Here is a 15,157-nt window from a genome sequence, read left to right as displayed (position 1 = left end):
CATCAGATGTCAAGGAGATAAAGAACCACACAATTTTCAGAAGACATATGAAGGCAGCTCTGTATCAGGAAGTTTTTAATGTCTGATGTTTTATTACATTTCTATCTGTGTTGGAAGCTACCCAGCCAGATGGGCGGCACATAAATAGCAATTATTATTATTATTATTATTATTATTATTATTATTATTAATCCACCACCAAAGGGCCTGTCAAGTTTGTATGCTTATTTCGGAAGACAATTACTATAAGAGCAAGGCATGGGAACTAGTCCAGTTTTTCACACTCTGTCCCTGCCCTGTTACCTCAAATCTAAACCTCAAGGCCTAAAGGAAACGCTTCTCCCTCTGGACACAAGAGGAGCACCACATCCTCCTCATCCCAAATCATACTTTGGAAAGTGGGGGAGAGGAATGAAGCCCAATATACAGCAAAGCTGAACTGTTTCCAGAAGGGAAATACGCTCAGTACAACCCACTACTCCCTCCAGCGGATGTGAAACCATCTTCTGTCTTGTCCCCCATGATTATGTCTCATTGTAGCAGTGACCCCCCAGCCACTAAAAATCAAGCTTCCCACTATCTGTAGAGCATCACCCTGTCTCTTATTTCCACCTCGAGCTAGACTGTGACAGGATGCTGGAAACTGGGATGAGTGGAAATGAATTGGTTGAGTTGCTTCTGATCACCTCAGTGAAAGCCTGCTTTGTGGGATTTGGCTCTAAGGAATTTAGCACCCTCCAATGTGATCGCTACAGGAAGATTTACCTATGAAGTTGGTTTGGAAGCCGCAACTAATGCAGAATCCACAGATTGCCTCTTTATGGGGGAAATTCGCAGGAAGAACATAACTAGTATCTCAACTCACTTAGACCGACTGCTTCCGAGCCCAGTTCAAATCACTCGTGATGACTACTGAAGATCCAAATGGTCTTGGCCCTGTGTATCTAAAGGAGCTTATGTCCTTAGAACTATGGACAAAAGCCATGTTCTGCATCCTATTCTATGCAGGGAACCTCAGGGCTGGGGGCCCAATGTCCTCTTGGACATTTTCTGAGGCCTCACCTCTCTCACTGGTGTTGCTTTGCACCCCAAGGGTTGTTGCTTGGTTAGAATGTGTCCTTGCACTCAGATGATGCCTCTTGTGTGTCAGGATGGAGGGCAGAGAGGAGTTTGTGAGAATATGTAGACTCTAGCCCACTGTACAAAGATAACATTGATGTTTGATGCTCTACCCATTTTGCCTCTGGCCCCATCCATCACTGCCATGTGGCTCTCAGAACGTTGTCCAGAAGGAAATGTGGCCCCCAACTTTACAGAGTTGATGGCAGTAAGGGCACAGGACCAACCTTTCTTCATAATGTCATACATAGTATGGAATGACCTGGATACAGGGATGCATCCAGTCCCTTCACTGGATATAAAAACACTGCACTTTCACAAAGCTATTCCTGCAGGCTGTTCTGTGTTGTTTTTAACTATTGCATTATTTTAAACTGTGGAATTTCTAGCAGGCTGAAAATTCATTCCAGGGCTGTTACAATTTCATTTTTTATTGCAAACTACGTTACTACGTGCTACATGAATATCGGCGAATCAAGTACAAGGATATGTAAAGAAACAGAACACTGACAATTTATAACCACAAAACATATTTTATCAGGAATTCGTGGGTCAGCATTCAATGAATTTGTTACTGTGTACACACATGAATATCGTGTACACCAAGGTAAACTGCTTCATGAGATTTTTAGTGTCCAAAACTGAGCAGAAGTTAAAAAGAGAAGATTAAAGGTGTCTTAGCATGAACAGCAATGTTAATGGGTTTGGTAAGATTACAAAAAGATGGTTTCACCCAAAAGTGTTCATATGAAGATATGGCAGGAATGCATAATGCTCGGAAATGAGAGGGCAATGAAAAGCTCTCATTTTTCTTTCAATATGAAGAAGGTCTAATAATGAACAGTGGATTTTTGTGCAGCTGCTATGATTTTTTAAACCAAGGTTCTCTCTTTTAAGAACTGTAGCATTTGAGCCAAATTGCATCTCTAACAAATGTTAGTTAAGGGAAGCAAATGCGAAAAACAGTCAGATTATAAGGCTTGAAATTCATTTAAAAATCCATCCCTAATAAAGCAACTGAGAGAACAGTTCAGAGGTTAGTCCGTTTATTTGGGGTTGGGACATAGCTGCTATGCCATTTAAGTCTGAAGTTTCTCTTTTTATCATTTTAAAATATAAATGGCAGATAGAACAGTGCATGAAGGAGCAAAGATCAATATGCAAGTACAACTAGGCTATTGGCAGGAAGGAAGGAGGTTAAATAGTTCATCCGTTATCACTGACAACACATCAGGTTGATCAAAGAGCCTTTAAGTTTTGACACAGGAGAGGATGAATCGCTTTGTCACCTTACAAAGGCACAGAACAGAGGGCTTCTGGTTTCTTGACTGACCAGTACTCAGAGTCAATCAACTTGTTGTCTCAGCAATATTTTTCATTTACCCCCCCCCCCCTTTTCTTTGTTTTGTAAACATTCCCTATGGTCAGAGAGCAGGCTGTCACATAACCAGTGAGCACTGGTCCTTTTTGGCAAGTCCTCACCAAGCTACAAGTCAAACTCAGTCTGGTGAAACAGTCAGAACTGAAGGAAAAGGACAGAGCTGGAGAAACAGGATCAATTTTTAGGACAGGGAGCAGGCCAAAAACTAGACAGGAGCTGGCAGAATATGCAAAAGCAGTTAGCTGTACTGGTCCATAAGGGTGGGGGGAAACCCTCCAAAATCCAGAGTTGGGCAATACCTTTACTGGGACTAACCAAAATGTCTCAAAAGTTTGACATCTGGTAAGTTGTTATACAAAGGAGGGGTGGGAGGAGGAAAAAACAAAGTAGAAAAGCTAGGCTGCTGTTAGCTGCCAGTTGATGGGGTTGGAAAGGAATTCTACTCATATCTGTGTGCCTTATCTAAGCAACGCAGGATTTCTGCCTTCCTCGCAGCTAAGTCAAGTCTATGGCTTAACTACATTGGTCCGTATTTCTGGCACAACTTCTCGCTCAGGGCAATTAGAGGCCTCCCGCAGGATTAAGCAAAGATGGACTCCCTTGCTCCCCACTGGGATTAGGGTGACAATTCAAGGCCCCATCCCAGTTTGGCAGCTGGCACATCTGCCGTACCCCCAAATTCCAGGACGGGACCATGGTATCTGTTTGTGAAGTGGCGAGCCCAAGATTCCTACTACTCCCAACAATGTTTTTCTAGCGTGTTAGCGTGGTTGTGCCAGTTCAGTAGTTATAGACTGCCTGAGGACTGGAACCTTGTCTAATGCCTAGGCAAACGATGTGACCAGCAGCCAATAAAATGTTTTGGCCATTTGTACCCCGTTTCAGCATATTGCTCCTTCACCTGCCACCCCACTCCAAACTGCTGCCGCAAACTGCGTTATAGTAGGAACATCTTCAGGGCCAAAGAGGCCTGACTATTTCTCCCTGTTGCCAATTTAGTTCCAGGTACTTCTTTTCCTTTTACATTAAAAAACAAACCCCATCGGTTCCTTTTATGTATTCTCTTTTTGACGGCCTTTGCATTTAATTGCCACATGACTATGCAATGCACATGTCAACACGCTGTAATCTAGAATGGTTGCGCATCCTGCATATCCTCAGAAGGCTGTTTAAGGCAGACAGTGGCAGTATTTCGACACATCTTGTGATTTCTCCGGAGGCCCCACAAGAAATTAGGTATAAGTCATACCTGTAAATTCCTTCTTGCACCGGTCTCTGACGCTTTCCTCCAAGCCTTCAAGTTGTGATTTAATTTTTTCGTATTCTCGTTCTGCTTGTTCGCTTTGCCGTCTATAAGGAATAGAAACAGAGAGTACAGAAAAGTTACAGGCTGTAAAAATAAATCATTTTACAACACAGCCATGCAAAAGGCCAGAGGGATCTTCTGATGCGCAGTCTTTTTCCTCCTGATCTTTTAAAACTGAGAAGGCAGAGGGGTGGGGGAGAAGAAAAGAAAACAATAGGCTGAAATTTAAGCTGGCACAAAATTAACAAGGCTTTATTGATTTTACTGCAGCCAGGATTGTTTAAAAATTTACCTCAAAGAATGGATTTTATTCAAAAGAAAACTATTAACTGTTGAATGAAGTTGAGTAATAATTGCTGCTGGCCTGTTCCACAGTTGTTTATGAACCTGGACTAATGGCTGCGTACTTTATCAATACCGTTCTTAATGCTCAGGTTAGTTGCAGCCTTTCAACATTAGTCATGTGCAAGTTTCAATTTAAATCTCATTGCTGTAACAAGCACTCAGATTACCCTCTACACGGTTAGGTCCCCCCCCCCCCCCCCGAATATGTTTTCCTAACACGTATTCATTCAGAAGGGAAACCCACAATTTTGAGCATGGGGAACTAGTTGTGAAAAAGAAGAAACACTTGGAGTATCCTGTAGGGTGCAAATGTGTTCAGACACTGCACCGAAGCACAGAACCTGTGGAGTTTTCAGTTGTGTGACTCATATTCTGGGTTTCTGCAATCGAAACAGATTTAATAACCTCCACTCATTTTTCTGGTCTTTCGTAAGATAACTCAGATATGAAACAACGCCTGTCCTTGCAAAAATATACATTATAAAGATCTCAGACCCAAGGTCATCATAGATTCCCGCCCACCCCCAGGAAAGATTCCTGAATACAGTGGTACCTTGGGTTAAGTACTTAATTCATTCTGGAGGTCCGTACTTAACCTGAAACTGTTCTTAACCTAAAGCACCCCTTTAGCTAATGGGGCCTCCCGCTGCTGCCGCGCCACCGGAGCACAATTTCTGTTCTCAACCTGAAGCAAAGTTCTTAACCTGAAGCACTATTTCTGGGTTAGCGGAGTATGTAACCTGAAGCGTATGTAACCTGAGGTACCACTGTAATGACCTTTTGTTGTTTTCAATACCATGTTAGAAAGAATCATCTGCCTTTGCTTTGACTAAAGATATACAATACATACCCACCTCCCATCATGACATGTACAGAAAATGAAAAGTAAACCACTCACCTTAATATTTAGAAACCTTCAAAAACCGGCAGAAAGAAATGCTAACCACATCTATGTTCCCCACATCCTGCTTAGACTATATCTTTGATTGCACACATGTACAGCTCCAAGACATAGGATGATAAGCATCAGTGAGGGTTAAAAAAAAGCCCTGAAGCAATGTGATATTCTATTTCACACAGAACCACTGGGAATCACCACAAATAATTTTCTTCATATTTCTCTTAACCATCAGCTTTTGCCTCCGGCATTTCAATATTATCTGATGACTGATAACCACATCTTACCTGTAGCAGAAGATTGAGATGATGATAATAGCCACCATGGGAATTAATACCAATGGCAAGATCAAGCCTAGTGGTATGTCACTCACTTGGGTATACTCAACTCTTCCTAGGATCCATTCTTTGAAGCCAAATTTCACCTAGATAAATAAGTGCACTTTGTAAGTTAATAATCAGACAGCATTATTTTATTATGCACTATGATGTTTTAGATCTATGCCCCTTTGTTCCCTGTTCCCCGGAACAACTGAGCTTACATTCCCAGATATATCCAAAGAGTATAATATATTCAAATGTAGGATAGATAAAGTCCAACCTTAAACAGTATTATGAGTGCCAGGTTAACTTGCTTACAGCATTATCCTAACCATGTCTACTCAGAAGTAAGTTCTACTGAATACAATGGGGCGTTTACCCCCAGGTAAATGGGGTGAGGTTTGCAGCCTAACTAATTACCGTATTTTTTGCTCTATAAGACTCACTTTTTCCCTCCTAAAAAGTAAGGGGAAATGTGTGTGCGTCTTATGGAGTGAATGCAGGCTGCGCAGCTATCCCAGAAGCCAGAACAGCAAGAGGGATTGCTGCGTTCACTGCACAGCGATCCCTTTTGCTGTTCTGGCTTCTGAGATTCAGAATATTTTTTTTCTTGTTTTCCTTCTCCAAAAACTAGGTGCGTCTTGTGGTCTGGTGCATCTTATAGACCGAAAAATACGGTAATCTTTACTACATGCTAACAATTCAAAATCATCAAAATGGGAGAGGATGAAGGCAGGCCAGTGGGTAAGGATAGCACAAACACAAACCACAGTGAAGGGACTGCCCAGCATAAAACATCAGGTTTAATTAGAAATTTCTACCCCACCTTTCAGGCTTAAAGGGACACCCAAAGTGGCTTCTAAATTAAAACACAGAAATAAAATAACAGTAACACCAATACAACCAAAACCAGGAGCATAACGTTGATGACAACGGCAGCAAGGGGAGAGAGAACGATAAGAGGTCAAAATAAAATATGGCAAAACTACAGTAGGAGATTATAAACATAGGGAAGATTAAATGCATGGAAATCATAAAAGAGAGTCTTTCTACTCTCCCCCAAAAGAGGAAGCTAACTGGACCTCTCTAGGGAAGGGGGTTCTGCCAGTGGCTGACTGCCTTTAAGAAGGCCTGCTCCTGCATCACAGCCAACTAAAAGCGGAGCAAGGCCTCAGATGGGTGTGCAGGTTTAGTTAGTCTTTCACTTAGTATTGCCCTACCTAAATCCGACTGCCGCCTACAAAGCTTTCAACTCTATAAAGTTGCAGAATTTAACCCAGACTTAAATACTAAATACACAATCAAAATCAAACACAAGACCAGCAACAAAATTATTGGATCAATCCAAATGTTTTAAAAAACAAATGTATGTTGACTAGACATCTAAAAGACAATAGCAAGGGGATCTGGTCACTCCTGCACACCAGGAGTAAAAGGTAAAGGACCCCTGGACAGTCGAAGGCGACTGTCTTTCAGGCCAAGGGAGCCGACGTTTGTCCACAGACAGCTTTCCGGATCGTGTGGCCAGCATGACTAAATGGCTTCTGGTGCAACGGAACACCCTGACAGAAACCAGGGAGCTCGGAATCACCACTTACCTTCCCACTGCAGCAGTACTGATTTATCTACTTGCACTGGTATGCTTTCGAACTGCTAGGTTGACAGGAGCTGGGACAGAGCAACGGGAGCTCACCCTGTTGTGTGGGTTTGAACTGCTGACCTTCTGATCAACAAGCCCAGGAGGCTCAGTGGTTTATACCACGGCACCAACCATGTCCCAATACACCAGGAGTAGCAACATGGGGCCTTCAAGATGTTATTGGACTCCATCTTCATTAGCCTCCAGCCATCATGACTAATGGTCAGGGATGCTGGGAGTTAACTGTCCACAAGCATCCTCAAGGCTCCACACTGACTACGTCTGCTGTAAACATTAAGTTGTGGTACTGTATATCTGATGGATTGAATGTATTTTTATTGTTTTAACTTCGTAATTTTCTTTTTTGGATATCACCACAATATTTGTGAATGGTGAGTGGTTTATAACTTCTTTCTTTAGATAAATAAGACCACAGTTCCCTGGGGTGCATTTCAAAGATCACATGTTTCACTGACTCCTCCAAAAGTACTGCTTCCTTAAGCAGCTGCTTGGGGTTGCTTGTGCTGGTAGGGTGGCCCTGAATCTAGACCAGAGTTTCCCAGACTTGGGTCTCCTCTCCAGCTGTTTTTGGACTACAACTCCCATCATCCCTAAATATCAAGAACAGTGGTCAGGGATGATGGCAATTGTAGTCCAAAAGCTGCTGGAGACCCAAGTTTGGGAAACACTGATCTAGATCGATGCACATTTCAGTACCAGTACAGCCTAAAAGGTAAAGGTAAAGGTACCCCTGCCCGTACGGGCCAGTCTTGACAGACTCTGGGGTTGTGCGCCCATCTCACTTAAGAGGCCAGGGGCCAGCGCTGTCCGGAGACACTTCCGGGTCACGTGGCCAGCGTGACATCGCTGCTCTGGCGAGCCAGAGCCGCACACGGAAACGCCGTTTACCTTCCCGCTGGTAAGCGGTCCCTATTTATCTACTTGCACCCGGAGGTGCTTTCGAACTGCTAGGTTGGCAGGCGCTGGGACCGAGCAGCGGGAGCGCACCCCGCCGCAGGGATTCGAACCGCCGACCTTTCGATCGGCAAGCCCTAGGCGCTGAGGCTTTAACCCACAGCGCCACCTGCGTCCTACCCAGTACAGCCTAGGCCCTAGCAAAAGAAAGCTAACACTTGCTTTCACACATTCTGTTTCTAGGCAAAGAGTGGCAAACTGGAGGATGGTTTTCTTCTGCCCGTGCTCTTTGGAAGCACAAATCATGCGTAAAAGAAGGCTCTTTATTATTGCCACTTCAAAACAAGATGCCCTCTGTGCCGCACACCTTATATGTGTTGTTAAAAAGACAGATAAATGTGACCTACGCTGAATTCTGGCAGGTTATTAACCGTATCTCTCTTCTGCCTTCTCTTGGGCGGGGGCTGCACTTCAGGTGGCTCACAGTACAAATCGTTCTCCGTCAGGGTTTTGATGACGCAGGGCTCCTCTCCCACAAATGCTCGCGCCTCTTCCAACGTCATAGCTTTGTTGAGATTACTGCCCTAGACAGAAACACAGAAACACTAAGCCATCTTAGCTATCGGCTCGCTTTGTGGTGTCTGGGAGCGGAGGGGAGGAGAGGGAAGGAAAAGGATAAAAGCTTTCATGATTAATACATTCATGTTTCGCACAGTTCCATCTGAAAACCAAACAGCTGGATTTGATATCGATGTGGAAGAGGAAATACCCTCAGGGTAGCTGACGTTCTGAGGCAAATCTGTAAGCCTTGTTCATGGAAGCTGTTCCTGCAGGGCAACGAGAGTGCCGGCCTAGATTTACAATATCCAATATCATCCCCTGGTGGCAACAGGGGGTATAAATAAGGTCAAATAATGTCAGGAGAACTTGCTGATAAGGACTCAATTCTTGATTTCAGCAAGAGGAAACCCCACTGACAAGAAACCTTTAGAGGCATATGTCAGCAGGCAAAGACAGGTCTCCCCCACCCCTAAGTAGCACAAAAAAAGGAATTTATGCTCCTCACATTCAGACAATGCTAGTCTTGGAAAACAGTGTTTGGAATTATTCCAGTCAACCGTTTGCATCAGATTAACACAATTAGGAAAGAAAGCGCCAAATGCAAATATGAAATGGCAAAGCACACTGGGAGAGGTCATTTTCCTGACACACTTACCTTTGCGTGAATAAGTTTATTGACTTGTTTTTTGACACCATCAGTGAAGTTTTCAAAGGTTGGATCAGCAACATATTGAAAGTCTTTTCCCACCTGATGACCATCCATTTGGAGAACCACAGTAATTCTGTAATTTTCTGGGTCCTCCAGCACTGGTGGTGATAAGAAGACTAGAGTGGTGTCATTGATCTTTGAGATGGTTTTTCCTTCAAACTAAACAAACAAACAAACAAACAAACAAGTATTGGTGATCACTGGCAGGTAAATTTTTACATTTTTTCTTTATTCTTCCCTCCCTCTTTGTCTCACACATATACAAGCAAATTCAATGTGCAAGCTGTCACCTCTCTCTTGCAACCTCATACACTTTAGTCCTTTTTCGAAAGTTGGTATTTTTGCTACTGCAGCACTGGTAATTCATCTCTGTGTCTATCGAATTGGTAAAAAGCATGCACTATTTCATATGCATTGTTTTAGGATGGATGATCATAGGTGTATCCCAGTGTATAAACTGTGCATTTCTGAATACTAAGTTTAACTGGACTCCATTCTTGCCATCTTTGACACAATTAATTTTGCTAATCATTTTTACACCATAAACTGTGAATTTCACTTGTAGTTTTATGCAGTGTCAGTGCTTCTTCCAAATTAACCTTTGCATACTAATGTGTGAGTTTACTACATGGGTAGGCAAACTAAGACACGGGGGCCAGATCCGTCCCAATCGCCTTCTAAATCCGGCCTGCGGATGGTCCAGGAATCAGTGTGTTTTTACATAAGTAGAATGTGTCCTTTTATTTAAAATGCATCTCTGGGTTATTTGTGCAGCCTGCCTAGTGTTTTTACATGAGCAGAATTTGTGCTTTTATTTAAAATGCATCTCTGGGTTATTTGTGGGGCATAGGAATATGTTCACCCCACCCCCCAATATAGCCCGGCCCCCCACAAGGTCTGAGGGACAGTGGACTGGCCCCCTGCTGAAAAAGTTTGCTGTCCCCTGGCTTAGTACATATCAGATCATGTTATATAGAGGCTCATACAGGGGAAAAAACTATTCAAAACATTAAAATTACAATTAATAATGTGACTAAAACAGGAAAAAAGCAGCAACAGCACAAAGATCAAAAATCCCCTTGGTTCCTTTAACATATTTCCAGCTGGGCAAGAAAACTATCCCCACCTTGGAGTGGGCACAGCAAAATTCTTTCTTATAGGAATTACGGTAATAGGAGGGAAACGGAGGAGAAATCTGCAAGAGTACCACATAAACATTTTCCTTAGCTTCCTCCCTGAGTCGTGTGAGACCTGCAGGGCTTGCACATGGCAATTTGTGCCCCATGGACTCACCCTTTTCCAATTATGCCACTCAAAACCTATTCATTAAACCCTAAAGTTCTTGACCAACTACTGAATCCACTAAAACTAACAAAGAGAAATTTCAAGGGTTTTTGGATTAGGTACAGTTTCAGTATGAACCGACTGGGACCCTGTGTCTCTTCCATGAGAGCCCTGGAGGGTAGCAACATGTGAATGAGCCTGTGATCTTTGGATGCAGGGTGCTATAGAAATTTAATAAATGAATAAAATACTGCCCACACTGTATTTCTGTACAAAGAAGAGACGATGGTTACCTTTTGTTCCTCCTCTGTTTGCCTCTTCCTCCTCTTCCTTGATGATCTCTCGACAAAAGGCTTAAATATAACTTTCACAGAGAAATGCTGGATAATATCAAAACCAGCTCCAACGACAGTAATATTTCGGCCTCCGCTAAAATATAAAAGCACAAATAAAACCATGTATACCATTGTTCTCCTAATGTCTACTCAGAGTAGACTTGGTGAAGTTCAAAGACATTTTAAATAGGTTCATTAATGGGTCTTTCCTGGAGTAGGGTTAAGTTGACTGTAACCCTGTGGGTTAAAGCCTCAGCGCCTAGGGCTTGCTGATCGAAAGGTCGGCGGTTCGAATCCCTGCGGCGGGGTGCGCTCCCGCTGCTCGGTCCCAGCGCCTGCCAACCTAGCAGTTCGAAAGCACCTCCGGGTGCAAGTAGATAAATAGGGACCGCTTACCAGCGGGAAGGTAAACGGCGTTTCCGTGTGCGGCTCTGGCTCTGGCCAGAGCAGCGATGTCACGCTGGCCACGTGACCCGGAAGTGTCTCCAGACAGCGCTGGCCCCTGGCCTCTTAAGTGAGATGGGCGCACAACCCCAGAGTCTGTCAAGACTGGCCCGTACGGGCAGGGGTACCTTTACCTTTACCTAACCCTTAATCTGTTTCAAGTGGAGTAGGAAGAAAGTCATGAACATCTTATTAATTTGATACATTATTCTTAAACAAAAGAGAGCTCTGCCTTTCTTGAAGGTGATGACTTCTGTTTTAGAAGAAATATACAATTATGCTACATTTATTGTGATTGCTTAGACCCAGGATACTTGTTATCTAATAATTACATTGAAAGCAGAGAGGGGGGAAACCTTATAATTTCAGCTCATTAAAGTTGAAGACTTTATTTTCCTACAAAAGAAATATTTCATTACCTGGAAATGCTGACTTCAGGTGTGATCTTGCTAACTGTAGGGTTTTCACTGTAGGTAAACGGTTCGTTTTCTATCCTTCTTTCATTGCTTCCATGCCGTACTGTTACAGGAACAGGCCCTTCCTTGCTATTTGGTCCAGTAACGCAAACTATTTCTTGCCCAAATGTGATACTAAATTAAGAAAAAAGGAGAGAGGAAAATCACATCAAGACTGACTTCTACAACCTCCCGAACCCCAGCCCACAGGAAAACGACATCTTCATTTCCTCAAGTGACACAGAGAATACCAGCATTATTTAGTTTAACATTTAGAATATAAAAATGGGGTTACATTCAATATACTGTGCTGACCTTTAAAGCCCTAAACAGCCTCGGTCCTGTATACCTGAAGGAGCGTCTCCACCCCCATCGTTCAGCCTGGACACTGAGATCCAGCGCCGAGGGGCTTCTGGCGGTTCCCTCACTGCGAGAAGCCAAGTTACAGGGAACCAGGCAGAGGGCCTTCTCGGTAGAGGCGCCTACCCTGTGGAACGCCCTCGCATCAGATGTCAAGGAAATAAGCAGCTATCCTATTTTTAAAAGACATCTGAAGGCAGCCCTGTTTAGGGAAGTTTAGGGAAGTTTTTAATATCCTGTATTGTTTTTAAGACTCCATTGGGAGCCGCCCAGAGTTGTTGGGGAAACTCGGGGTATAAATAATAAAGTATTATTATTATTATTAAGGCTTCATAAGAGAAACAGTGAATGTGAATAAGCATGAACATCTGAGAAACCAAGTTCACTAACATCCAATGCAAGTACCCCTTTGTGCTGGGTATTTGGGAAGGGGTAGAAGGGGGACGTCAGGAGAGCAAAGGAGTGATGTGACCATGATTAATTGACTCTGGGATTATGGCCCAGCCTTGCCCCTCCTATAGATAGCTCTTTAGATACCTTTGCTCAGGGTAGTACTTTTGTTTCATTTTCAATGTCACAAGCAGCTGGGACATTGGTAAGAGACCACAGTCAGGGTTGGTCTCTCCCCAAATGAACCCATGGAGAAATCTCCTTAAGGGGCCTGGTGCATATGAGTTAACAGCCCAACCCATCACGAGACTATGCCAACTCTATCCCTAGGCTGTTGCTGTTGGGCTGCCAGAGTGGTGCTTCCACATGTGGGCTGCAGGTTCTTCTGCCAGCACACAGACATTCAACAATATTGGAGTGTTCCTGCCCAGATAAGGACAAATTCGTGGAAGTTAGTTTTGGACTGTTTTGACCTAATGCTTTGTATGACTTTCATCTTTCCCTGATGTCCCATTCAGATGTTTGAGGACCACCTTCACTTTAAGGTTCTAAAACAAAATGCTATGGAAGCTTGCCTATTTTTAAGTGAGATCTCTAGCCAAGGGGATCTGGTGGTCCTTTCTGAGTGTTGACGTATTTTACCAAGTAATTGCAAAAAGCAAAGGAAGTCCTGCTTTCACTCTTCTATATACTTCTTTATGCCTCAATTAGCTTTATTTCTCTCCAATAATTTCATGTCAGTCGTAGACAACCCTGCCCTCCACAGCCGAAACAAACACAAGGAAAGTGAAATAAATAGTAAAGCCCTATTTAAGTCATCAGAGTAACAGAATGAACACAACACTTGCAGACAACACTATATGCAGCTTCTGTACAAATTACCCATTTCCCTTGTCTTTTGACTGTAACATTTAAGGTGATCTTCACAAATTTAAAGCACTTTCCTAGCTCTGTTGCTCAGAGCACATGGCGAATCAAGTATGGGCTATGAACCTTAGCTGCGTGTTCCCCTACTAAAATATATACGTGGGAAAGGAGGATAATGTGAGAACTGACCCCTCTGAGGATTGAACTTCCAAGAGCTGTTCATCTAAGTGGCTGCTTGATTCTAAAGTCATACACTGTGGACAAAATCAGTGTGAACTCACACTAATTTGATTTAGATAAAATGAGAGAAAATATTAAGTTTCCATTGCGTCATTAGGATCTGCGGAAAACAGTCCATGGGGGAAACAATTTAGGTGGGGCTAGGGTAATTCAGAGGACGCTAAGATGGCTGAACGTTCCACTGACAGAGGTTAGAAATCTACAATATAGATGGCATGACCACACCTAAGAGAGGAAAGGCAGCTTTATAAGTCCTTATACTTACACTTGACAGGGTACATTATCGAGGTAAACTTGAACATCTTGAATAGAGCCAGTGTCCAGGTTTGTGCCACTGATAGTTAAGAATGTCCCTCCAGCTTTGGTACCAATTTGAGGACTTATTCCTGTAGGTTCAGGATCCTGTCATGAAGAAGTCAAAAACTGGTTAAATTCAGTTTTTACTCTCACAAAGGCACTTTTCTAGGTTTGGAAATACTACCATGAGGGGAAAAAATGGACCAGGGAAGAAGAAATGAAAGAGATTATGAACCGACTTCTATTTAAAGCTTACACTACTCTAAGCTGCTATTGATTTCAAGGCCTAAGCTACAACATAATGGATTAGCTGCCTGTTCATTTTTTGAGGATTTCATTTTGGGCTTACTGTTTTCAGTCATGGTTTCAGTGCTTCTTCCTCACACTTTCCTGGAATATAACTGTTATCAATGACATGAGCAACAAAGCAAGGCCCGCAGCGTTGTGAGGCAATGTGAAAGCAACCGGTTTTGATATTTGCACAGAAGGCAACTGTCCCCTCTTATTCTTTGTGGGAAGTTGGCTAATTTGGAAAGTATCACTTAAAATAGGTCTGCAAAACTTGTGATAGTCTTGAGTCAAATATAGCCCAGCACAAGCTTGATAAACTTCCTGCCTCATGCTGCAAAGGTGGGATGTTGGAAGTGGCAGGCCACATTAAATAGGTGGCAGTCTGCATTCAACTCGGTGACATGTTGTGTAGGAGACTTGACATAGCAAGGGGCTTAGCAATGCTGTGAAAACGTACCGTTCTATGGTTCTGGGACCACCCAAAATTTGCTGCAAACTCACCTACTATCAAGGCTTTAAAATTGTAACCTAAATGTACCCTGTGCCTGATTACACAGGGCCAAATCACAAAGGCCAAATCTAGGGGCGTCTTACCCACAGAGGCTAATGGCGTGGGGTGCCAGGGAAGAGGCGGAGACTGGACGCAGCATCTCCCAGCATCAGCTCACTGCCCTCGCCCGCCTCCGCCATGCTGCCCGCGCTGAAGCAGCACCGCACCCGGAGCCTCCATCTGCCATGGCCACAGTGGCACGAAGTGTACAGCTGAGCTGGAAAGTGCCCCATGTAGCCTTCACCTCTTCCCTGCCGGAGGAGCTGCCCTCCAGCTGCTGCCCACCTCCTCCAGCCCCGCCAGCAGTGCCGTCCTCCCTAAAAAAAGGTTGACAACTCTGGGAAACGGGGGGGGGGGGGGAGGAGCTTTGCACCATGGCACTAGATATGCTTAAGATGGCCCTGGTCAAATCACATTGCAAAGGCCAAATCACACCAATGGTTTTTTAGAA

The 15,157-nt window shown here is 43.6% G+C and overlaps 1 protein-coding gene across 3 annotated transcripts in view; it reads right to left on the bottom strand.

The window, feature by feature from the left end:
- The window catches only part of PLXNB2 (plexin B2), a 350,928-nt gene that overhangs the window by 39,659 nt on the left and 296,112 nt on the right, over positions 1-15,157 (bottom strand). For all 3 annotated transcript variants that reach the window (XM_079994025.1, XM_079994023.1, XM_079994024.1), the window contains exons 18-24: positions 13,834-13,970; positions 11,676-11,846; positions 10,771-10,906; positions 9,140-9,352; positions 8,331-8,507; positions 5,337-5,473; positions 3,750-3,850 (exon numbers count right to left, since the gene is read on the bottom strand). In XM_079994025.1, coding sequence (XP_079850151.1) covers positions 3,750-3,850; positions 5,337-5,473; positions 8,331-8,507; positions 9,140-9,352; positions 10,771-10,906; positions 11,676-11,846; positions 13,834-13,970 — 1,072 coding nt within the window. The remainder of the gene's footprint in view (positions 1-3,749; positions 3,851-5,336; positions 5,474-8,330; positions 8,508-9,139; positions 9,353-10,770; positions 10,907-11,675; positions 11,847-13,833; positions 13,971-15,157) is intronic.

This window comes from Podarcis cretensis (assembly GCF_951804945.1).
Source record: "Podarcis cretensis genome assembly, chromosome: 10".
Taxonomy (NCBI): Eukaryota; Metazoa; Chordata; class Lepidosauria; order Squamata; family Lacertidae; genus Podarcis; species Podarcis cretensis.
Note: the sequence above shows the minus strand (reverse complement) of the source record. Positions and strands in the feature narration are given on the sequence as shown.